At 40.2% G+C, this 25,958-nt stretch overlaps 1 protein-coding gene, 1 long non-coding RNA gene and 1 pseudogene across 7 annotated transcripts in view; 2 read left to right on the top strand and 1 right to left on the bottom strand.

Moving 5' to 3' along the window:
- The first annotated feature begins 6,041 nt into the window (after positions 1-6,041).
- LOC144290633 (uncharacterized) overlaps positions 6,042-25,958 on the top strand; it is a 37,623-nt gene continuing 17,706 nt past the window's right edge. The window contains exons 1-3 of one of the 2 annotated variants that reach the window (XR_013358222.1): positions 6,042-6,346; positions 12,649-12,759; positions 16,439-17,782. This is a non-coding gene — a long non-coding RNA (uncharacterized LOC144290633). Of the gene's footprint in view, positions 6,347-12,648; positions 12,760-16,438; positions 17,783-25,958 lie in introns of those variants that run through there. The other variant, XR_013358223.1, reaches the window with a different exon arrangement.
- Positions 13,464-25,958, bottom strand: part of LOC144290625 (zinc finger protein 177-like) — a 30,632-nt gene continuing 18,137 nt past the window's right edge. For 4 of the 5 annotated variants that reach the window (XM_077860036.1, XM_077860035.1, XM_077860038.1 and 1 more), the window contains exons 2-6: positions 18,037-18,122; positions 17,120-17,246; positions 16,569-16,661; positions 16,016-16,098; positions 13,464-15,477 (exon numbers count right to left, since the gene is read on the bottom strand). In XM_077860036.1, coding sequence (XP_077716162.1) covers positions 14,371-15,477; positions 16,016-16,098; positions 16,569-16,661; positions 17,120-17,246; positions 18,037-18,069 — 1,443 coding nt within the window. In that variant the 5' untranslated portion in view covers positions 18,070-18,122 and the 3' untranslated portion in view covers positions 13,464-14,370. The remainder of the gene's footprint in view (positions 15,478-16,015; positions 16,099-16,568; positions 16,662-17,119; positions 17,247-18,036; positions 18,123-25,958) is intronic. The other variant, XM_077860039.1, reaches the window with a different exon arrangement.
- LOC144291068 (hsc70-interacting protein pseudogene) lies at positions 23,043-24,749 on the top strand (annotated as a pseudogene).

The raw sequence follows: 25,958 nt of genomic DNA on the forward strand, positions 1-25,958 counted from the left end.
CCTTCAATTACAGAGACACAAGTGACAAGCCCAATTGCCTGCAGACACAGCCAGCATACCATTAAGCAGCCTAAACTAAGCTGACAGATACAGGACTTACTGTACTGATGTGACACTGTAAAAACTGGAAGAGTAATTACTCAGATGTGCAGATATAAAGCAAAGAGGCAATAATCACAAAATTAGATAAACATGATAATTACCAATGGAAGTACCCCCAAGCTGAGCACCTACAGTGGTAAACACAGAAAACATTACCAAATTTTATATATTCACCGCTAAATACTGATTTTTATGACACTAAAAACTGATATGAACATACGCAAATGCAACACTAGTGCAGAAGCGTCTAGAGACTGATACAGGGATTTATTGTTTAATAAAGGTGGAATTTCGAATCTGTAGGTCAAGAGTAATTTGTAATTGGTACTGTATCAATTGGCCATCTTTTCTGGGGAAAAGAAGTGATTGGATCCACCACCTTACCCCACATGTTAAAATATATCCTATGAGGATTAATGATTTCAGTGTTTTTAAATGGATTATATTTAAGAAATAAACTATAAAATTTGTATATAATTGAGAGTTTGAAGGGATTTTTTTAAAACATATTGGGAAATCCAGATACAGTTTTTATTTTTTAAAATTTATTTGAGAGAGAGCACACAGGGTGGAGGAGGTAGAAAGAGTCCCAAGCAGACTGTGTTGAGTGCTGAGCCCTACATGTGGCTTGATCTCATGATCCTGAGATCAGGATTTGAGCTGAAACCAAGAGGTGGGCAGACAACTGACTTCACCACCCAGGCACCCCTTCAGATATAATTTTGAAAACAGGGGATCCCTGGGTGGTGCAGCGGTTTGGCGCCTGCCTTTGGCCCGGGGCGCGATCCTGGGGACCCGGGATCGAATCCCACGTCGGGCTCCCGGTGCATGGAGCCTGCTTCTCCCTCTGCCTGTGTCTCTGCCTCTCTCTCTCTCCTCTCTGTGCATTCTCATGAATAAATAAATAAAATCTTAAAAAAAAAATAAGTAAAGTGCTTAGAACAGTGCCCAGCGTAAAGAAAGCACTGTTAGGGTGTAAGTGTTAAAAAAAAAAAAGAAAAGAAAAGAAAAGAAAACACTTTTTTGCCTACATAAAGATTTGTGCAATAAAACATGAAACACTAATGTAGCAAAAAAGATATCAATAGATGCATACCAAACATTTAATGATGATCATGAGTAGTCTTGATGATATATGTTTTAAAAGATCTTTATTAACTGTACAAAGACAAGCCACTCAAAATCACAGCAAACATGATTGACAAAGTAACTTGAGAACCATTTCTGAATAAGTGAAGAATGCCCAGCGTCAGTGCTCACAAAACAAGAATAAAAATATGAAAAATATACAAAATATCATTACACTGAAAACAAGGAATCAATGATTAGAGTTTACCATTGTGTCCAACATAAACAAACAAAAAGGAAATAAAGCCTAGATATAAGGTTGATGGAATAGAGTCAATCAATATACTAGTTTATGAGTTAGGAAGAGATAAACACTGAAAAAAAATAAGATGCTAGCCATAAATCCCCATTTATTAGTAGTTACATTTTATTTTTTTTATTTTTTATTTTTTTTAAAGATTTTATTTATTTATTCATGATAGTCACACAGAGAGAGAGAGAGAGAGAGGCAGAGATATAGGCAGAGGGAGAAGCAGGCTCCACGCAGGGAGCCCGACGTGGGATTCGATCCCGGGTCTCCAGGATCGCGCCCTGGGCCAAAGGCAGGCGCTAAACCGCTGTGCCACCCAGGGATCCCCAGTAGTTACATTTTATTATGGACTAATGTTCCAAATGAAAGAAAAGGATTTTAAAATGTGGTTTCAAATAGATAAACTCCACATATAGTATGTAAAAAAGGAGACTATCACAAAACGTACAGGAAGATGAACAAATTAAGGAAAAACAAGCTGATGTAACTACTCTATAGTATTTGACCAACTTTGGGATGCCTGGATGGCTCTGCAGTTGAGGGTCATCCTTTGGCTCAGGTCCTGATCCCGGGGTGGAGGATCGAGTCCTGCATCAGACTCCTTGCGGGGAGCCTGCTTCTCCCTCTGCCTGTGTCTCTGCCTCTCATGAGTAAATAAATAAAATCTTAAAAAAAAACAAACAAACAAAAAAAACAAAACCAACTTCATGAATAAGGAGAGTAGGGGCCCTATTCCCTTCTTGCTTTTATCACAAGGAAACCTCTTGGGCAAGAAACTGCATTACTGTATTGCAGATACTCATGTCTTCACACACAGCCTGGCCACCATTGTTCTCCCTCTCCCAGAAATCCATGACTCTATTAACATGTCATTCCCATAGCCAGAATTCTTGAATGTGTGATTTGATATTCCCTTTCAAGGTCTTAAGTTAGCTTGTCACTATCTCATGGATGTTGGCAGAGGAGCTGAGAACGGACATCAGAGACAAAGGCCATAACTGACTTGTGGTATACCCAGCAGCATGAGCCTCAGCATGTGTGAATTGGCTCCCTTTGTCTCCATGTCTCTCAGGAGTTCCAAAGGGTCCACATGGGTGTCCCCATACACCCTGGGTACTGAAGGTGAGGAATGCTGAGCTTGTAGAACCTACTTTATTTAAAGTAGTAAGCAAAACTCCGTTTTCTCAATGAGAGAGATCTCATCTTTTCAAGGTTCCTCACTGCAAAGGTACATCTAACAAATGGCCCAGAGAAAGAGTGATCAGGGACTTGCATTCTTCCCAGGTAAAAAAGGGAATGAGAGCAAGAGAGAAAGGTGCACAGGTGATTCTTCTCCTATTCAGGATTGATTGTGAACCTTGATTTGGATTTTTTTTTTTTATACAACCCACACAATTTATTAACCAAATTGAGGCTGTTGGAGTGACCACTCTCAATTTTCATTCATTCCTACCTGCAACACCTACCTTCATCCCGTTCTATTAAAAAAAAGTGAATTTGTGTCACCGAGGCTGTTTTCACAGCACATGGATGGAATGACAAGCACAAAGTCAGGCCTCATCACCGTGACACTTATTGCTTGAGCTACAAAGATGATAGGGTCATTTTGCCAGACTGTGGTGCTGGATATAGGGGCAGAAGAGCCTATTATTCTCACTTTCTTGCTGCACAGCTTGAGTAGAAGGGCCTCTCCAGTTGGTAGGGTGGTGTTCACAGGGTGTCTCATATTACTAGGTGTAATTTCACCTTTTCTCCATTCGTCATCCCATGCTTCATCCTGAGATTTCATGGGCTAGGATCAGGTGAGAGAGGGACACAAGATCCTCTCTCCACAACTGAAAGACTTATTTTACATCCCCTACCCTGGCCAGTGTGATTCAATGTAGATGGTCTCAATGAGCATTTTTTAGGAATAAATATTTTTGTTTATTATTTATATGTGTGTGTGTCTGAACTATGCCCAACATGGGGCTCGAATGCACAACCCCAAGCCCAAGCACTGTACTTCTAAAAATATATTTGAGTATTCTCACTCATGAAGAAGGTGGGGTGGATATTTTGAAAACAAGTGCCTTGCAGTTAATATTGAAATTTGTTCCTTATGCTTCCACAGAATATTTTTTTTAAGTAAACCATATGCCTAACAGGGGGCTTCAACTCACAACCCTTACATTTCTGTGATACTGTGACACCTCCTTTTATATATTTAATTTTATCTTTTTTGCTGAAGGTCTATTTTGTTTATCATTTCAAAAATTCAGCTCTTAGTTTTATTGATCATTTTTATTACCTTTTTTGCCTCTGAAATATTTCCTTTCTGATCATTGTTGCTTTCTTCCTTCTACTACTTTTGGGTTTCATTTGTTCAAGTTTCTTGAGGTGTAAAGTTAGGTTATTTATTTGTGTTTTGATGTTTATGACTTTTCTTCCTTCCTTACTCCATTTGTTATCTCCTGACAGTTGGTAATGGGTCCAGAATAGTGGTTGGTGAACTCTGTCTGAAAAGGACCAAATAGGAAGTATGTTTTGCTTTGCTGGACAAAAAGTCTCGAATTAGTTCTACCTTAGTAGTGTAGAAGTAGCCATAGATCTTAGTAAATAGGGACACCTAGGTGGCTCAGTGGTTGAGCATCTGCTTTTGGCTCAGATTGTGATCCCAGGGTCCTGGGATCGAGTCCCACATTGGGCTTCCCGCGGGAAGCCTGCTTCTCCCTTCTGCCTGTGTTTCTGCCTCTGTCTCTCATGAATAAATAAATAAATACATTTTTTTAAAAAAAGATCTTAGTAAATAAAATGGTATAGCTGTTTCCCCATAAAACTTTATTTACAAAAACGATAAGATTAAATAAAAAAGAGAAGGTGTCACAATATCATAGAAACGTAAGGATCCTAAGGGACTACTAAGGAAACAGCTGTACATAAAGATCAAAAACAAAAACAGAAACAGGGCAACCTGTAAAAAAATGGATAAATTCCTAAAAACACAACCTCCTAAGACTTCATCATGAAGAGACAGAAAATTTGAGCAGAGCCATTAAAGAGAATCAAGAATAAAAAACCTCTCACTAAAAAAGGTCCAGGACCAGAAGTCTTCACTGGTGAATTCTATCAAACATTTAAAGATGAGCACCAATCCTTCTCAAACTCTTCCAAAAAATAGGGGAGAACACTTGCACACTTATTTTATGATGCCAGCATTACCCTGATTCCAAAACCAAATATACCACCAAAAAAGGGGCCACTATCCCCAACAAACAGATACAAAGATCCTCGAGGAAATATTAGCAAACCAAATTTAGAAACATATCAAAGGGGTCTAATACTATGGATCAAGTGGGATTTATCCATGGAGGCAAGGGTGGTTCTGATGGAGGAGGAGAAGGCAAGCTGAGGACAAAGCAGAAGCTGACACCCCGCAAGCTCCTGGTACCCCCCACTCCCGGGTGGGATATGTGTGATATTCCTCCAGGAACACTTCCAACTACCTTAATGTCAATGTCTTGCTAGAGGGGAAAATGTTACTCTGATAACAGCAAAGCCTCCAGTATCTTGTGGGTCCTCTTTAGCCTATGAAAGTCCTCCTGGACACCTCCCTTTCCTTCCCTCCCCAGCTCCCAGGTATTTCATCAGCTACCCCTCACAGCACCGCTGCAGCACCTCTTTCCGTCCACAGCCCAGTTCATGTGCTTTAATAAAACCACCATTTTGCACCAAACGCTTCTCAAGAAATCTTTCTTGGCCATGGCAGACTTCACCCCACCCCTACATTCAAAAACTACATCAATACAACCCCCCAAAAGCGCCCATTACATTTCCCCATTCACGTCCAGCCCACGAGGGCAGTGCAGACCAGGGATTTCTTTCTTTTCTTTTCTTAAAGATTTTATTTATTCATGAGAGACACAGAGAGAGGCAGAGACACAGGCAGAGGGAGAAGCAGGTTCCCCGCAGGGAGCCCCAGGCGGGACTCGATCCCGGGTCTCCAGGATCACGACCTGAGCCGAAGGCAGATGCTTAACTGCTGACCCACCCGGGCGTCCCTGTTTTTCTAAAGTTGTTTTTTGTTTTGAGTCATCCCCACACCCAAGGTGGGGTTGGAACTTACCACCCGAGATCAAGAGCGGCACACGCCACCTACCGAGCCTGCAGGCTCCCCACGCGCTAGGTCTCCCAGCAGGGCTCCGGGAGGCCTGGAACAAACTCTTGCAACTTCTTCCCTTTCCCTCCCCTTGGCTTCCCAAAGCCGGCCTGCGCAGAGCCACAGCCGAAGCGAAACCGCGCCAGGGACGGAAAAGACGTTGGCGCTTGCGTGACGCCACTTCCGCTTCCTGCCTGAGGCCGGAAGGGGCGGGGCACCGCTTTCCGGTGGCGTCCCTAGTCCTACCGCCTCAGGCGGGAAAGTTCTGGTTTCCTTCGGTGTGGATGTGGGTGGGCTGGTCTGGTACAGGCGCGGGTGGGGCCTGGAATGGAGCGGGGTGGGGAGCGGGCCGCCTGGGTGGCTCGGCGGTTGAGCGTCTGTCTGCCTTCGGCCCAGGGCGTGACCGTGGAGATTGTATCTGCCTGTGTCTGTGCCATTGTCTGTGTCTCTCATGAATAAATAAAATCTTTAAAAAAAATACAAGGAATGGAGCGGGCCGGAGAGGTAGGTGGCTGGAATGGGGAACACACCCAGTGCCCGTTAGGAATGCGGAGTATTTAAGCTGGAAGGGCGAGCGCGCAGGTGGGCGAGCACCCCGCAGCAGGCAGGGAAGGCTGCGGCCCCTCCTCCCCTCGTTCCTGGAGCCCTTAGACGAGTCTCCCGTGCTTGACATTCTCGCCAGTCCTGAAAGTGGTCTAGCTTCTATTTGGGCGCCATGCTAAACTCCAGTAAGTGACTCCTTTGGATGTTCAGTTAATGGTTTTCTGCACATATCCTTGCCACCCCTTCTAGTGTGTAATTGTCTTTGTATTTTTATTTTTGAAATAGCACTAATAGACCAGGAATTCTTCACTTCTCAGGAATACATCTGAAGTGTCTCCAGTAGTCATGTTTGCTGCGATTTTCAGTGGACGGTTTTTGTGAAATTAATAAGGGTGTTTAAACCCTGATTTGATATTATTTTTTAAAAATATTTTATGTGACAGAGTCAGAGGGCACAAGTGGAGGGAATAACAGAGGGAGGGAGAGGGAGAAGCAGGCTCCCTACTGAGCAGAGAGCCAGATGTGGGGCTTGATCCCAGGACCCTAGGATCATGACCTGAGACAAAGGTAGATGCTCAACTGACTGAGCCACCAGGTGCCCCTAAACCCGGATTTTAAGAAATTTTATTAAGATAAGATGTTCAGGGGGATCCCTGGGTGGCGCAGCAGTTTGGCGCCTGCCTTTGGCCCAGGGCGCGATCCTGGAGACCTGGGATCGAATCCCACATCGGGCTCCCGGTGCATGGAGCCCGCTTCTCCCTCTGCCTGTGTCTCTGCCTCTCTCTCTCTCTCTGTGACTATCATGAATAAATAAAAATAAAATCTTTAAAAAAAAAAAGATAAGATGTTCATGTGCATTATCAAATATATCTTATGGGATCTATTAAATTGATAATTTTTGCTACATTAATATTTCATCTGTGGCTGTACAAAATACTAAATTTATGTAGCCAAAAATTGTTTTTTAAAAATGTTTCTTGCCTTGCCTTTAAATGTCTTCAAACTGTGTACACCGAATTTGCTTCTTACATTAAAGACATTTTTTAAAAAGTTAAAAACATAAAGACATTTAAATCTTTACTCCTCATAGAGTTTACTTCATGTGCTGTGAAGTAGTGGATCAATTATTTTATTTTTTATTTTATTTATTTTATTTTATTTTTTTTATTATTTTATTTTATTTTATTTTATTTTATTTTATTTTATTTATTATTATTTTTTAATTATTTTATTTCCTCCAGAAAAGATGGGCCAGTTGTACCACTTACCAGTAAACTTTTGACCTGGTCATGTGAAATTACATCTATATTAAATAAATTCCTATATGTGCCGGTATAAATTTCTAGACTCTTATGTGTCAGTAATACTAATGCCATATCATAACTTTTAAAAAATTATAATAGCTCTAGTATGTAGTGTTAAAAAATATAATGACGGCTAACATATATTGGACCTTACTGCTCTAGGTGCTTCAGAGACACATTTTTTTATGCTTCTAATGATGCAGCTATACCATGGGGGGTTTTTGTGTTATTTTGGAACAGCTTTATTGAGCTATAATTCACAAAACCTACAATTTGTGCATTTGAAACTTTAATATTCAATGTGTGTGTGTATGCTTTTTAAAATTTCAGAGTTGGGCAACTAGCACAATTTTAGAACCATTTTTGTCCCTCCAGAAGAATTCTTTGGCTGTCATAATCCCATTTCCCTCCTCTCTTAATGTGTATCCATGAATTATTTTCTGATTCTATGGATTTGCCTTGTCTGAACATTTCATGTAAATGAAATCATAAAATCCTCTGCCAATAACTTTTCACTTAGCATGTTTTCTTTTTTTTTTTTAAGGATTTTATTTATTCATGAGACACACACCCACACACACACACACACACACACACACAGAGGCAGAGACACAGGCAGAGGGAGAAGCAGTCTCCATGCAGGAAGCCCCACGTGGGACTCGATCCCGGAACTCCAGGATCACGCCCTGAGCCACCCAGGGATCCCACTTAGCATGTTTTCAAGGTTCATATGTGCTGTAGTGCATATCATTCTTTTTTATTGCTGAATGATACTCCATTGTATGAATATACTACATGTTATTTTCATATTTATCAGTTGATGCACATTTGGGTTGTTAACATTTTGTGGGTATTACGAATAATGCTGCTCTGAACATTCATTTATTTTTGTGTGTGTGCATATTTTAATCTTTCCTGGGTATTGTATTAGCCAGAGTTCTCCAAAGAAATAGAACATATAACCCTGAACTTTATGGTAAACCCAGAAACATCTATTATACACACACACATATAATGGACATAACATACATTATTTGTATTTATACACACACAACACGACTTTTATATAAGGAACCACTTATGTGGCCATGGAGGCTGAGATGTCTCACAATCTACCATCCCCAGTTGAGAGACCTATGAAAGCAGGTGGTGCCATTCAAACACCTGAGAGCAAGGCTGCCAAAGGTGTAGATTTCCGTCTGTCTCAGAGCTCGAGAACCAGGAGTACCAAGAGCAGGAGATCACTATCCCAATTCAACAATCAGACAATAAAAGAACTCAATCTTCTGCTTTTTTATTCCATTCACACTCTAAATCCAATTGGATGATGTCCACCCATGCTGGGGAGGGTGATATGCTATGTTCAGTCTATTGATTCAAATGATAATCTCCTGAAACATGCTCACAGACACCCAGATGTTACATTTAACCAGATATCTAGGTATTCCATGACATAGTCTAGTTGACACATAAAATTAATTACCACAGGTATCTACCTAGGAGTGGAATTGCTGGACCATATAGTAATTATGTATTTGACACTTTGAAGGACTACCAGACTTTTCCAAAGTGGCTGCACCATTTTACATTCTACCCATCAATGTAAGAGTTATTTCCCAATATCACTTGTTAATTTTTGTTTTTATATATTAGCTATCCTAAGTGGTGAGAAGGGGTATCTCCTTGTGATTTGGGTTTGCAATTTTCTACTGACCACTGATGTTGAGGGCTAGTATCTTTTCTTATATTTGTTGCTATTTGTTTGTCCATGGAGAAATGTATCTCCAAATCTCTTGTCCATTTAAAAATTGCATTATTTGTCTTTTTAGTATTGACTAGCAAGATTTCTTTGTATATTCTGTATTGAAGTTCCTTTTTGCATTATGAATTGCAAATATTTTCTCCCATTCCATGAGTTGTCTTTCACTTTCTTGATGTGTCCTTTGGAGTACAAAAGCATTTTAATGTTGATAACTGATCTCTGAAGATACAAAAGATCTTAATTTTGATAAGGTACAATCTGTTTTTTCTTTGATTGCAAGGTGCTTTCGGTATCACGTCTAAGAAACCATTGCCAAATTCAATGTCATGAAGCATTCCTCTTATGCTTTCTTTTAGGAATTTTGCAATTTTGTTTCAATGGTTCATCTTTGTTCCATTAGTTTTTGTATACAGTATAAAGAGAGGGAAAGCATTAACATTCCAGTGCTTCATCACATATGGTTAGCAGTGCTGTTTGCACAGTCCAGGAACTCTTAACTGCTCTTTACTCAGTTAATACCAAAAGATAGATATAGTTATTTGTTCTCAATTTTTGAAACAGGCAAAATTAAATTATGAAGAGAAGCAGTAGAAATAAGCACCTTTTTTTATTAGTTATGTTTATATAAGTTTCAAACCATGAAGGCCAGTTTTATTTTTTTTTAATAAAATAATTTTTTATTGGTGTTCAATTTACCAACATACAGAATAACACCCAGTGCTCATCCCATCAAGTGTCCCCCTCAGTGCCCGTCACCCACTCACCCCCACCCCCCGCCCTCCTCCCCTTCCACCACCTCTAGTTCGTTTCCCAGAGTTAGGAGTCTTTATGTTCTGTCTCCCTTTCTGATATTTCCCACACATTTCTTCTCCCTTCCCTTATATTCCCTTTCACTATTTTTTATATTCCCCAAATGAATGAGAACATACACTGTTTGTCCTTCTCCGATTGACTTACTTCACTCAGCATAATACCAGTTCCATCCACGTTGAAGCAAATGGTGGGTATTTGTCGTTTCTAATGGTTGAGGAATATTCCATTGTATACATAAACCACATCTTCTTTATCCATTCATCTTTCGATGGACACCGAGGCTCCTTCCACAGTTTGGCTATTGTGGACATTGCTGCTATAAACATCGGGGTGCAGGTGTCCTGGCGTTTCATTGCATCTGAATCTTTGGGGTAAATCCCCAACAGTGCAATTGCTGGGCCATAGGGCAGGTATATTTTTAACTCTTTGAGGAACCTCCACACAGTTTTTCAGAGTGACTGCACCAGCTCACATTCCCACCAACAATGCAAGAGGGTTCCCCTTTCTCCGCATCCTCTCCAACATTTGTTGTTTCCTGCCTTGTTAATTTTCCCCATTCTCACTGGTGTGAGGTGGTATCTCATTGTGGTTTTGATTTGTATTTCCCTGATGGCCAGTGATGTAGAGCATTTTTCCATGTGCCTGTTGGCCATGTCTATGTCTTCCTCTGTGAGATTTCTCTTCATGTCTTTTGCCCATTTCATGATGGGATTGTTTGTTTCTTTGGTGTTGAGTTTAATAAGTTCTTTATAGATCTGGGAACCTAGCCCTTTATCTGATACATCATTTGCAAATATCTTCTCCCATTCTGTAGGTTGTCTTTTAGTTTTGTTGACTGTATCCTTTGCTGTGCAAAAGCTTCTTATCTTGATGAAGTCCCAATAGTTCATTTTTGCTTTTGTTTCTTTTGCCTTCGTGGATGTATCTTGCAAGAAGTTACTGTGGCCAAGTTCAAAAAGGGTGTTGCCTGTGTTCTCCTCTAGGATTTTGATGGAATCTTGTCTCACATTTAGATCTTTCATCCATTTTGAGTTTATCTTTGTGTATGGTGTAAGAGAATGGTCTAGTTTCATTCTTCTGCATGTGGATGTCCAATTTTCCCAGCACCATTTATTGAAGAGACTGTCTTTCTTCCAATGGATAGTCTTTCCTCTGAAGGCCAGTTTTAACACATACTGAGCCATATTAATTATTCTAAGTGTCCACAGAATCACATTTTATCAAGGAATAAAGGCAAAGACCTTTAAATTTATTTTTCATCATTATCAGGGCATTTGTGCTTAAGATGGGATATTTTAGGGTAATGGGTACAATAGCTATGGGAAATTTAGACATGACTACAATTGCAGGGAAGTACACCTGTTTTCCTCTATTTTAATTATTTTTTATTGATTATAGGAGAAGTAATGTTTAAATTTAGTGGGGTTCTTAGATATAGCCATAATTTGAACCCTGGTATTGATTACAATTTTGAAGCCTTGTCAATTAGTATAGTTTAGCAAAGTTAAGTTTAATTTAGAACTTACATTGTGGAGGCACAAAAGCACGGTGCCACTCTTATCTTTTTGATAAGTAAATATTTTCATATATAAGTTGTTACATTTTTATATATATGATAATTATATGTAAAAATTTTTATGTAAGTTTTAAACTTGAATACATAAACTAGGTTTTCAACTGGCCCAAATTATGGATCTTTTTAAAATATAGTTTTGTGTGTATATTTATAATTTACATATATACATTATGTTAAATATTACATATGTATATAACTTACTTTACCTTTTATTTTCTTCACTATATATATGGGTTTATTTTTCATTATTGTCTTTTTTTGAGATTTTATTTATTTGTTCATGAGAGACACAAAGAGAGAGGCAGAGACACAGAGGGAGAAGCAGGCTCCTTGCAGGGAACCTGATGTGGGACTCAATCCCAGGACTGGGATCATGCCCTGAGCCAAAGGTAGATGCTCAACTTCTGATCCACGCAGGCACCCCTCATTATTGTTTTTAAATCAGTAAGCAACTGAAGACTAACATATTTCTTAGACCCAACGAATATTTGATACATAAAATTTAAAGTTCTCGTTCTTTGGGAAGGGAGGGATTACTTGGTAATCCTGCTGCTATACTTTTTTTCTTTTGGTCTCTTATCTTTCCCCATTTTTTTTTTTTTTTTACATATTTACCTATAAGTTCCTGATGATCCTGAGTGGCTCTTTGCTATGGCCTCTATTTCTAGACTGTCCCTTTCAACCGCAGAGGGACTACAGTCTCTTTTCAAGAGAGCAGTATAGGGGAATCCCAATTTTATAACATTTGGTTTTCAAGAAGATGCTCTTAGAAGTTGATAGGTAGTGGCACTCAAGAGAGCCCATGCTCATTGACCAGGAGACAAACTTTATTGAGTTGAGAAACCTCCTGAGCTTTCTTAGGGGGAGCAGGGAAAAAAATGTTCTTACTCTTTTCCCTCTTTCATTAAACATTTATCTCATTCATGGGTGAGATCCCTCATATCCCACCAGATTGGCAGAGGAACAAATCATGACAGAAATGAAGCAAGGAACAACAGAGACATATGTGAGGGCTGCTGTTGTCTTTGGCAGGGAAGGGTGCTGAGGACCTCCTGATCTCTTCGTCCTCCATAGGAGATGTACTGGCTGAGGAGATCCCCCTTTGGAGTTTCAGGGACCACCACCACATAGTGCTGAGGAAAGGTAAGTTGTTTCTGGTTGTCCTTACATACTGGTAAGGAGAAAATGTTATCGGCTAGGTCAATAATTCACATTAATACCAAGTGAATTATAACATTATTAGGGAAGAAAAATGGGCACTATTTAAGAATGAAAGGACAGGGGCACCTGGGTGGCTCAGTCAGTTAAGCATCTGCCTTGGGCTCAGGGTCCTGGGATCAAGCGCTTTAACAGGTTCCCAGCTCAGTGGGGGTGGGGGGTCTGCTTCTCCCTCTCCCCCTGCTTGTGCACTCTCTGTCTCTCAAATAAATAAATCTTTATTTTTTTAATTTTAATTGTTATTTTTTATAAATAAATCTTTAAATAAAGAATGAAAGGACAATTTATCAGAAATATAAAATGACAACATTTATATGCTTCTAGCTATAGTGACTCAAGGTAAAACAAATGAGAATTAAAAAAAGAAAACAATCTGACCATCCACAGTAATAGTGACACATCTTAACATACCGCTTTCAATAAAGGACAAATGAAAGAAGGTTTGTAATGATACAAATTTTAAGAACAGTAAGATCATCCATCAGACACAATGAGAACTGATTAGACCAAATAATTACAGAACAGGCATTGTTTTCAACCATACTTAAAGGATTCACAAAACTTGACCACATATGAGAGATTATCAGTTAACTGAAATCCCTTGTAACAGAATCTTCCCTCCAGAGTGGTTTGCATCAGTTAAGGAGTTTATTTTTCTCTTGTTACATGAAGCCCAGAAATAAGCAACACAGAGTTGGTACAACCAAATAATACTGTATGTCCCTGTTGTATAATCAGTAGCTTCTGACTATGATCCTCTTGGTCTGTTTTCTAGGAGAGAAAATGAGATGAGACCACAGGGGAAATGGTGAAGCAAAAATGCCAGACGAGACACTCCCATTGCCATGGGCTTCTTTAGAGCCCACAAGCAGTCACCTTTGCCTGTTTCTCACTGAACAGAGCCAGTGGCTCATGGGCATTCACAGCGGCAAAGAAAGTCGAGACCTTAAAAAATTGTCCACACTGCCAACTTAAACACAGTTGTAGTTTTGTTACTTTTAGGAAAGGGAGGGAGGAATGGATCGAAGATACTTGTATCTGAGACCACAAGCAAGTCTCCAACAATTTTCTGTTTGAATAATGTCATACAGAATCTGTATCATGAAGAACATACATTTGTGTATAATGTAATTAAATTAGGAATCTATAAAAAATAACTAAAATATGTAGAGTCTGCACATTAAAAAATACATTTCTAAATAGCCTATAGGTCCAAGACATCTTGATGATGATTGGACAACATTTAGTACTAAATTCATGGTAAAAATATTATCATCAAAACTTTTGTGATGTAGATTAAGTGCCATATAACTTTTAATACTCATCGGTTAACAGACTTTCAGGATGAAACATTCACTGATAAAAGACAATCACAGAACGGTAACATTTGTAAGATTGGTCCCAGGGTAGCATAAGTCAAAAATTGTGCCTGCAGGCTTTCTATATTAGTCACAACAGGGCTGCTCTCCAGTGTGAGTTCTAAAATGAAGAATGAGTTGTGAAGGCCTAGTTAAGGCTTTCTTCTAGTCATTTCATTCATACTTTCTGCCCAGTATGTATTCGTTTGTGCATTATAAGATTAGTGCTGGTGCTGAATGCCTTCCCACACTGAACACACTGATAGGGCTTCTCTCCTGTGTGAGTTCTCACATGTACTCTTAAGCAGGAAGAATTCCTAAAGGCCTTCCCACATTCTTTACACTCATAGGTTTTCTCTCCAGTGTGAGTTCTCTTGTGCACAATGAGGTAAGAGCCTGTGCTGAAGGATTTTCCACACTGACTACACTCATAAGGTTTCTCTCCAGTGTGAGACCGTGTATGTTTCTTAAGGGATGACTGGTCAATGAAGGCTTTCCCACAGTCACTGCATTCATAGGGCTTCTCTCCAGTGTGGGTTCTCATATGCTTCTGAAGGGATGAAGGAACAGTGAAAGCCTTGCCACATTCCTTACAGTCATAGGGTTTCTCTCCAGTGTGAGTCCTTTTGTGCACATTAAGATGAGAGCTCTGGCTGAAGGATTTTCCACAGTGATTACACTCATAAGGTTTCTCTCCAGTGTGAGATCTCACATGCTTTTTAAGGGAAGACTGAAAAATGAAGGCTTTCCCACAGTCACTACATTCGTAAGGCTTCTCTCCGGCATGAGGTCTCACACATTTCTGAAGGGACAAGGGGCTGGCGAACACCTTCCCATGCTCATTACATTCTGAGCTTTCCTCCATGGTACACATTGTTTTGTGGACACTATGGGAAGCTCTTTCTCCATAATCACTGCAATCACAGAGTTCCTCTCCAGTAGGTATTTGCACATGTACTGAAAAGGAAGGATGTAAGCTGAAGGACATAAGACACTGACTACACGTGTGAAATTTCTCTCCTGTGAGAGTCCTTAAGTGTTTCCTAAGGAATCCCTCTTGGTTGAAAGATTTGCCATGATCATTAAATTCAAGAGCTTTCTCTCCACTGTGAGTACTTACATGACTGCTAAGAGTTGAGGGATGGCCAAGGTCTTTCCCATATTCTTTATATTTGTAGCATTTCTCTCTCTCACAATATCTTGTACACGTAAAGCGATAGTTCTTTCTGAAGAATTTTCCACAATGATCAAATTCCAAGGGTTTCTTACCAGGTTGAGTTAGTGCCTGCAGAGCAAGGAGTAAGTGGTGACTAAAGACCTTATCACTTTCTTTATACTCATGAGAATTCTTCATGTGCAATCTGCCATACATAGGAAGTACATGATTACAACTGACATTTTTACTATTTTCGTGGTATGTATGTGATTTTTTTTTCCTATTAGAGAGAGAGGGGGGCAGAGACAAAGGCAGAGGGAGAAGCAGGTTCCTCGCAGGGAGCCTGATGTAGGACTCGATCCGGGGACTCCAGGATCATGCCCTGGGCTGAAGGCAGACGCTAAACCACTGACCCACCCAACCATCCCTGGAATCACATTTAAATAATGTTTACTTTTTGGTATTCTTTGTGAGGCAGAAAGTGTTGGGCTTGGTTTAGAGATTTCCCTAATTTTATGAGATTCAGGAAGACTCTCCTGAAACAGCTTCCTGGTGAGCAAATGCCACGCCTCACTGCCTCCCCTCATTTGGAAGCTGGTACTTTAACTCAATGGCATTCACAGACTTCTACTGTAAAAAAACAGGAATTATTCCTACTGAATCTTACCGTTTTTATGCCATTGCAAGTTTTTTCCCCAGGAACATTCTGCATAGGAATTCCATCTTTTGATTTCAGTTGTATATTCCAATCTGAAATTGAAAATTTTTATAACTATTGGGATAAAAAATAGGGATAACAGAAAAAAGGAGGTAGGCACCCTATGGATTTGTTTTCAGTAACATTAAATACAGAAGGGAAATGATGAAAGAGAAGATGTAACGTGTGATGAGAGGAACTGTTCTAGGAATGTGGCTCTGGGAGAAGATGACAATGATAGGAACAAGCAATGGAAATGGGAAAGGATTCTGAAGGTTTGAGATACTAGAGTGTATTACCTGGAAAGTAAAGTAGGGAGAATGGAACAAAAAGTATTCAAGGAAATATCAAATTGAAAGTGGAATTAAAACAGCCTTTTCTCTGAAACCACAGGAAAATGTGAATGAATGGCAAGATGGAAAGCTCAAGTAATGGCCTCTTTATCCCAAAACCGACGCTCCCGAATGGATCATCCCTCACCATGGCTCCTCCATGTAATGACTCCTTTTTGCCTGGGGCTCACCTGTACAGGCACTTTGGACAATTCCCCCCTCCTCTGGACCCAGTGCTTCCTGCTCCACCTCCGTGATCAGACTGTGTTTGCAGAGAGGATACCCTGCTCATGGAGAAAGATGTGTGAGGTGGAGGAACTGTGAAGGAGATAAGAAATCTGTCCACAAAACTGATTCCAATACTTTGATACTGAGGAAGATAGGCAAATACAACTTCAGGAGTGACCCAAGAATCAGATCTTTTACAAGGTCCCCAAAACAGGTATCTACGTATCTGTTCACAGATATACCTATGTATGCCCTGTTCATAGAGAACTGACCCTTGAAATCCAAGCCCAAGAGCAGAAACATATGGCAAATTACCTAAATCTTGTAATAATAATGAAAAATGAAATCAGTCGATTTTTTACAGGAAGCCATAAGACTGCTCTACAAGGACAGGCGCCATTCATTTTATGTTTGTCATGTATTACCATTCTTTTCACAAATTCTAGAACATGGTATGTCAGGAAGGACTGTCTGCTGCATGAAGAAATGAGAAAATTAATGAGGCCAATCTTACCCAGAGAGGCTAGGTTCCTAAAGTTCTCCAGCATCACATCTCTGTACAGGATTTTCTGAGCATGGTCCAGCAGTGCCCACTCCTCCTGAGAGAAGTCCACCACCACTTCCTCAAAGGTCACGGAATCCTGAAACATCACAAACATTCTGGCTCAGCCAAGGCTCATTTCCAACAATGTAGCAAAGGAATGGTAGGGGAGGCTGCCAGCAATGGGGAAGGAGACCAACACATAGATTTCATTATCTGACCCAAGGCTCAGTTCTTTCACTCTCCCTGCCTGGACCATCTCATCCAGACTCATGTTTTTAGTAGCTTGTCTAATACATGGTTTATCTGATCTTTCCACCACTAGGTTTCGAGGCCTCTTCCAGTCTTAGTCAAGACCAAGTATAGATTGACTGTACTACAGGATGAGAAAAATACTTGAAAAATGAATGGATGATTTTCCTAGTGAAAAAAATCTCTTTTCCTTCATAGCATCCAGCAGAATATGGAACAAATACTTAACCTGGAGGAAGATCTGGAAAAAAAGAAATCAACAAATATTATAGTAATAGAAGCCTGTCTTAGGGATTCTTTGTCTCATTCTAAGAACCCCAAAGAACTGGGGAAGCCTGAGGCCAGCTCAGTTGAAGCTGTGGGTCATGGGCAAGAGATGTGTCCTTTGGGGGGATCCCTGGGTGGCGCAGCGGTTTGGCGCCTGCCTTTGGCCCAGTGCGCGATCCTGGAGACCCGGGATCGAGTCCCACATCGGGCTCCCGGTGCATGGAGCCTGCTTCTCCCTCTGCCTGTGTCTCTGCCTCTCTCTCTCTCTCTCTCTCTGTGACTATCATAAATAAATTAAAAAAAAAAAAAAAAAGAGATGTGTCCTTTGGGAACAGCAATGTTTTTTGGAAACAGAATAATTTCCTCAGTACCTGTGACCAGGTTGTCAGCAACCTGGCAGCCATTCTTCCTCTTGTATGTCTCCCGCCTTACCAGACAAGGTTCTGAGCAAGCAGACCTAGAGAAGAAAGAAGCCAGGAGAGTCCAGGCTTGACAAATATTCACCACTTACAACCTAGAAGCTTCCTCATACTAGCTTCAGACAGACCACACTCACACACATACACATGCACACATACATACCCACTGTATAGTACACTGTTCGGACTGTATCTCCCTATCCAAGAACAGCTAGGAATTAGAAATATAAGATGCACTTATTTTTAGTTTTTGAACTTTTTTCTAGACGGAACTACTAAAAATGTCTACAATCAATAGGCATTGTGAAGAGCAATGAGCCACTCTCCTACCAATATGCCTCTAAATGTCAGTAGTCTTCCCATAAAAGAAATCAGGACCCTTTTGAGAAATAGCTCAGTCCAGTGTAGAACATGAAATGTTCAAGCTGAGTTTGGAACATCTTATAACAGAAAGCAAGAGACCCAGCAAAGGCTAATGGGGTTGTGTCAAAAAGACATGGAGAGGGATCCCTGGGTGGCGCAGCGGTTTGGCGCCTGCCTTTGGCCCAGGGCGCGATCCTGGAGACCCGGGATCGAATCCCACGTCGGGCTCCCGGTGCATGGAGCCTGCTTCTCCCTCTGCCTGTGTCTCTGCCTCTCTCTCTCTCTCTGTGTGACTATCATAAAAAAAAAAAAAAAAAAAAAAAAAAAAAAAAAAAAAAAAAAAAAAAAAAAAAAAGACATGGAGAAAATTTTTTTAAAAGAGTTCCCCTCTTAGGATGGAACAATTTGATAAATAATGGCTGCAGTCTGTTGAAATCATCAAATCGAAACAAAATCATGAATTCATAATGATATTTAAAAAAAAACCCTAATGGTCAGAATTGGAGGAGGCCAGGATATCAGCTTCTGATTCTGAAAATTCTATAAGGAAAAAATCAAGCATATATCCCTATTGTGTGAGTTAAAGTTCTTTACAGAAGAATCATACAAGCTTTACAAGAAGCTTCATTTATTATAAAGAAAAATGCTAGAGTCAGAAAGTAACCATTTTGCAACCACTAGTAAATTAATGGATCATGGCAACAATTAACAGTTAATAAATTATTAGGTGAAAAATGAATGGAGATGTTTAAGAATAAGTGTTATGTTTTATTTTAAAGAAGGATGGTGTGAATATGATGAATTTCCACAGACTCTTCACCATTAAAATTGTCTTTCTCTCTCTCCTGCATTCCATCTGTTTCAGCAACAATGTTGAGAACAATCTATTCAAGGGAAAATAGATGTCATGACCCTTTCCTCCTATATACTTCAAAGTAACACAGGAACTTGGACATTCTCTAACATAACCACAATGATCAAAATCAGGAATGTTTAACATGGATTTAATATTTATTATTATTATTATTTATTATTATTATTATTATTATGTAACATATATTCCATATGCAGAATTTCACTAACTGGTCCAATAATGTCCTTTATAGCAATCCCTTTGTAAATCTCTCACATGGGACCATGCCCTCTAACCATAGTTCTTTACTCTCCTTTAATCTGGACCTGTCCCTCAGCCCTTCTTCATCTTTCAAGATACAAAGAGTCCAGATCAGATGTTTCACAGACTCCACCCACCTCAATTTTGGCTTGCCTGATATTTTCTCATGATTAGATTCAGAAAGTTCGTTTTTGGATGAAGGATTGTACAAGTGATGCATGTCCTTCTCATGTGCCACATCAGGAGGCACATGATCCAGTCTGTTTCATTACTGGTGATAACTTTGATCATGTGGTTAAGGTGGCATGCCACAGGTTTTTCTATTAAGTAATCATTTTATCCTTTTGTAATTAACAAGGAATCTTATTGACTAAGGGATAAATGAAGACTGTATTAATAAGCTGGGTAACTTTATAAGAGAAGGATCAAGCTGATACTAGAACCAACTGATAAATCTTATTATCACAAAGTAGGTATCTGGATCGCACAAAAGTTCTGATATGATGTAAGAAGAAACAGCACCATCTGTGAAGTACTTTTGCCAAAAATTCTGACAAATCCTTTCATGTAATTAGTTTATAGAAGAGAAGGAAGAGGAGAGACTGAGAGGTTAAAATGACATCATGAAGATGTAAGCAGTCAAACCCAATCTGGGGGACAGAGAGGAAGGGAATACTGTTACCCGCAAAGAGACTGGTTAAGAGACATAAGAACCCACTGCAGTGTGTGGGCGTGGGCCTTCAATCTCCATTCAGACAATACCAATGGTAAAAACATATTATGAGGCATTTTAGGGGAACTGAACACAGACTGGGTATTCGAGGATACTGGTAAAGAGAAAAGCAGCCCGACATCCAGGAGCTGCCCTGGTACTATCAGCCAGATCTGCAAATTCTACCCTTGAACATAAGCAAGTTCACAGAACAGCGACAGCAGACAGGGCCACTCTATGACTGTGACATGCTAAGACAAAAATAAGACCATTCTGCAATCATGTCTGAACACAAACAAAAGATAAACATTATCTAGAACTCCAAAGTAACCAAACATCCCCTCTTTCTGGCCAACATGAGCCACTGCTGCTGCTTTATCAATTATAGCTCCCCCCGTGGTGTAGTTTCCTCCTTCTAGGTAAACTTTACTGATAAGCCCAATCACAGAATTACTCTCACTTCCTGACATCTAACCCAGAACTCTCCCCCAAAAGCACCTGGCATGAGCCCACACCCTGTAACTTGTCCCATAGTATCCAAAGCTGTGCACTCACCTTGCTACAAGGAGTGACAAACTGAACTACATGTGTGGCTCAATCTGTTTAGCCAAAGATCACTGAAAATATCCAGAAATAGCATTCATTTAGGGGATATGATAACGGTATTGTGATAATGCTAAGAACTTCCTGTTAATTGCCTTCTTAGTCTCTTTCTTTTTTTTTTAAGATTTTTAAATTTTTTTTTAAGATTTTATTTATTTATGAGACACACGCACACACACACACACACACACACACACACAGACAGAGACAGAGACAGAGAGGCAGAGACACAGGCAGAGGGAGAAGCAGGCTCCACGCAGGGAGCCCAACGTGGGACTTCATTCCAGATCTCCAGGATCAGGCCCTGGGTTGAAGGCGGCACTAAACCGCTGAGCCACCGGGCTGTCCCGCCTTCTTAGTCTCTTAAACTGCAACAGTTCTCCCTTCCTTGTTTAAGCCCCAAACTCGGTTAGGTCATTGTGTCCTCACGATGCCCTTTCCTTTTAGAGATACAACTCAAACTATGGGTGAAATGATATGATATCTGATATTTATTTTTATGTGCCCTAGGAAAACAAAACTCAGGGAACAGTAAACAAGAAGAACAGATGAATTAAGAATGGCAAAGCAGGGGTAATCACTGAAGCTGAGTGATGGGTACAGGGAGATTTCATCATTGCTCTCTTGATTCCTGAGTATGTTTGAAAGTCCATAATTAGGAGTTTTAAAAAGAAAAGAAAAAAAAACAACCTTTCATACAGAAAGGGACAGCAAGGATGTGCACCTGTCCAGAACTTGGCATCAGATACAGTAGAAAAAGAAAACTTTAGGTTTCAGTCCAAATTCACATTATTTGTGTAGTGCAAAAAAACCTCAAGAGTAATTTCACTTAAAGAGGGTCCTAAATGCACCTGCACCCCGATGTTTCTAGCAGCAATGTCCACAATAGCCAAACTGTGGAAGGAGCCTTGGTGTCCATCGAAAGATGAATGGATAAAGAAAATGTGGTTTATGTATACAATGGAATATTACTCAGCCATTAGAAACGACAAATAACCACCACTTGCTTCGATGTGGATGGAACTGGAGGGTATTATGCTGAGTGAAAGAAGTCAATCGGAGAAGGACAAACATTATATGGTCTCATTCATTTGGGGAATATAAAAAATAGCGAAAGGGAATAAAGGGGAAAGGAGAAAATGTGAGTGGGAAATATCAGAGAGGGAGACAGAACATGAGAGATTCCTAACTCTGGGAAGTGAACAAGGGGTGGTAGAAAGGGAGGTGGGCGGGGGGTGGGGGTGACTGGGTAATGGGCACTGAGGGGGGCACCTGATGGGATGAGCATTGGGTGTTATGCTATATGTTGGCGAAATGAACACCAATAAAAAATAAATTAGAAAATAATAAATAAATAAATAAATAAATAAATAAATAGGGTCCTAAATGGCATTGCCACACTAACTGCAATTAGTATCAACAAATGAATCTATCTCGGAAAAAAAAAAAAACTCAATTTCAAGCCACGTCTCAAAGAATTCCCACATATAGTTTCAAGTAAATGGTGGGTGGGGGGCTGGCTGGCTCAGTTGGAAGAGTGTACGACTCTTGACCTCGGGGTTGTGAGTTTGAGTCCTATATTGGGTGTAGAGATTACTTAAATAAATTTTTTACATGTTCCAAGTAAATTGAGGAAGTCACGGTTTAAAGATTATAAAATGCAAATATACAATGTGCCAGGAGTGAGAAGCAGCCAAAACAAGCAGCAGTGGATAAAAGCAAAAAACACAACTTCAGATATTAGACTTTTTAGACAGAGAATACAAAAAACTACTTAACAGACTTAAGAGAAACTCAGATGAATACGGAATAAGACACTATAAGATGGTCAAGTGGTTTAAAAAAACTAACATGACTTTTGGAAATCAAAAATACACTCATTAAGTCAGACACTCAATGCAAAGTTCCAACCAGATTAGAACTTTGTTAGCACCATTTGATGAAGAACTAGCTACTGATTTCCTAGTATGAGTAAAGGACACTAACCTTTGGATTCTGAAAGCAAAATAAATTCCAAGCTGAATGAATGAAAAGAAACCCACATCTAGATTCATTGTAATTTTTTCTTCTTCAGTGTTTACTTTTCCCCCATAATCTTAAAAGCAGCCAGGGGGGAAAATCATCTAAAAAGGAAAAACAAGCTATGGCTCAGTTCCAACAGCAACAATGGATGTCAGACAAGAATGGGATAATACCCTCAGTGTGCTGAGGAAAAAATAACTATCAACCTAAAATCCCAAATCTAGTTGAAGTATCTTTGTTAGTTTAAGAGTGACTTTATGAAATCAAGCCTCAATCTAGCCAAGCTTCTAGACTAGCGACTTTTAACAGGAAATAGAGATAAATGTGTTAAACACCAAGAAGCAGCAATCAGCCAAACCTATAATACAGAACATTTTATTTTTTTTAAAAGATTTTTATTTATTTATTCATAGAGACAGAGAGAGAGAGGCAGAGACACAGGCAGAGGGAGAAGCAGGCTCCATGCAGAGAGCCCAACGTGGGACTCGATCCAGGGTCTCAGGATCACGCCCTGGGCTGCAGGCGGCGCCAAACCGCTGCGCCACCGGGGCTGCCCAATACAGAACATTGTAAAGACAAATGACTTAGTCTCTCTAATAAGTCCATTTTTTGTTAACGGATTAATAAAAAAAGGAAAAAAAGAAAGGGAGGAGATGAACTCCTTCCACATGGCCATGCTGAGCTAGCACCCATGCCTGGAATCGGGCAGCAACCTCAGCTGCGCCTGCCGCCTTCCACTGCCTCTGGACCACAGAACCCCGCAAAGTGAGCGAGCTTCGGGCTTTTCTCAAAATGTAGAAGCAGGATCCGAGCATTCAGCAGACTGAGGAAATGTGCTTCCTGTGGAAGTGGTTGGAGAGCATGAGGGTTAAAATACCACCTGCTACTCATAAAACTAAATCAGAAGACAATATCAAGGAAGAAAAAACAGTAAGAAGGCAGAGGAAAACATAAAGACAGACGAACCATCAAGTGAGGAAAGTGATCTAGAAATGGACAATGAAGGTGTGATTGAACCAGATACTGATGCCCTTCAAGAAATGGGAGATGAAATGTAGAGATAACCACAGAAATGATGGATCAGGCAAATGACAAAAAAAAGTGGCTGCCATTGATGCCCCAAATGATGGTGAACTACAGAAAGCCACTGCCTCGCACACAGATACCATCAAACTGAATCCTGGCTTGACCATTCTGTATGCCAAGAGAGCTAGTGTCTTCATCAAATTACAGAAGCCAAATGCTGCCATTCGAGACTGTGACAGAGCTATTGAAATAAACCCTGATTCAACTCAGCCTTACAAGTGGTGAGGGAAAGCACAGAGACTTCTGGGTCATTGGGAAGAAGCAGTACACGATATTGCCCTTGCTTGTAAATTGGATTATGAAGATGCTAGTGCAATGCTGAAAGAAGTTCAAACGAGGGCCCAGGAAATTGCTGAACATGGAAGTATAAGCAAAATCGTGAAGAGTGAGACATCAAAGAAAGAATAGAAAGGGTTAAGAAGACCCGGGAAGAACATGAGAGAGCCCCAAGGGAGGAAGAAGCCAGAAGATAATCAGGAGCTCAGTATGGCTCTTTCCCAGGTGGCTTTCCTGGGGGAATGCCTATTAATTTTTCTGGAGGAATGCCTGGAAAGGTAGGGCGAGACACCTGGAATGGCAGGAATCCCTGGGCTCAATGAAATTCTTACTGACCCAGAGGTTCTTACAGCCATGCAGGATCCAGAAGTTGTGGTAGCCTTCCAGGATGTAGCACAGAACCCAGCAAATATGTCAAAATATCAGAGCAACCCAAAGGTTATGAATCTTATCAGTAAATTGTCAGCCAAATTTGGAGGTCAAGCATAATGCCCTTCCGACAAAGAAAAGCCCTTGCTGAAGGAAAAGCAACTTTGATCACCTAATGGAGGTCGCATTAATACAAACCAGTGTACCTCTGACCTTCTCACGAAGAAAGCTGAGGTGATGTGAAGAGAATCCCTATATCCCTCTGCCCCACATGCAACTGAAACATTCTACAGTGGTTTGCCATTATAGTATTCAGTTAGATAATGTTTTCCTGCTAGGAGTTACAAACTTTAAACATTTTTAAACCTCAAGAATATTTAAAAACATGAAAAGAGTGTGCTGGTCCCTAAAAAAACGGGGTGGGGGTAGGAGATGGAAACAGAAACTTAAGAGAGTAGGGCACTGGGTGGCTCAAGTCAGTTAAGCATGTGCCTTCAGCTCAGGTCATGATTCCGGGTCCTGGGATTGAGCTCTGAGCCCCGTGTCAGGCTCCCTGCTCTGGGGGGAGCCTGCTTCTCCCTCTTTCTCTGCCCTTCCCTTGCTTGGGCTCATTCTCTCTAAAAAATAAAATATTTTTTTAAAAAAGGCAACACAGGACTAAATTCAAAAATAAAAATGATATACTATATACTAGGCAAATATTAGCCAAAATGGTTTGATTTCACACTATTTATTTATTTATTTATTTATTTATTTATTTATTTATTTATTTATTTATTTATTTTTATTATTTTTTAATGTAGGCTCCATGCCCAGAGCAGAGCCCAACAGGGGGTCTGATCTCACAACCTTTGAGATCAAGACCTGAGCTGAAATCAAGAGCTGGATGCTCAATCAACTGAGCCACCCAGGAACCCCTGATTTCACACATTTTAAAAACAAAAGGCATTATGAAAGGCAACTACATTAGGATACAAGGTTCAATTCACTAGGAAGATACAAAGATTCTGAAGTTGTATAGTCTCATAAAAGCTAACAGAATTAAAGGAGAAATAGACAAATCACCATCAGTGTGAAAGAATTTAACACACTACTGTCAGTGATGCAGAGATCAGAGGGAAAAAAATGAGGACATAAAGATTTGATTAGGGCAGCCGGGATGGCTCAGCGGTTTAGCGCCACCTTCAGTCCAGGACGTGATCCTGAAGACTCACGACCGAGTCCAATGTCCGGCTCCCTACATGGAGCCTGCTTCTCTCTCTGCCTGTGTCTCTGCCTCCCTCTCTCTGTGTGTCTCTCATGAATAAATAAAATCTTAAAAAAAATAAA

Source organism: Canis aureus, chromosome 19 (genome assembly GCF_053574225.1).
Source record: "Canis aureus isolate CA01 chromosome 19, VMU_Caureus_v.1.0, whole genome shotgun sequence".
Lineage (NCBI taxonomy): Eukaryota > Metazoa > Chordata > Mammalia > Carnivora > Canidae > Canis > Canis aureus.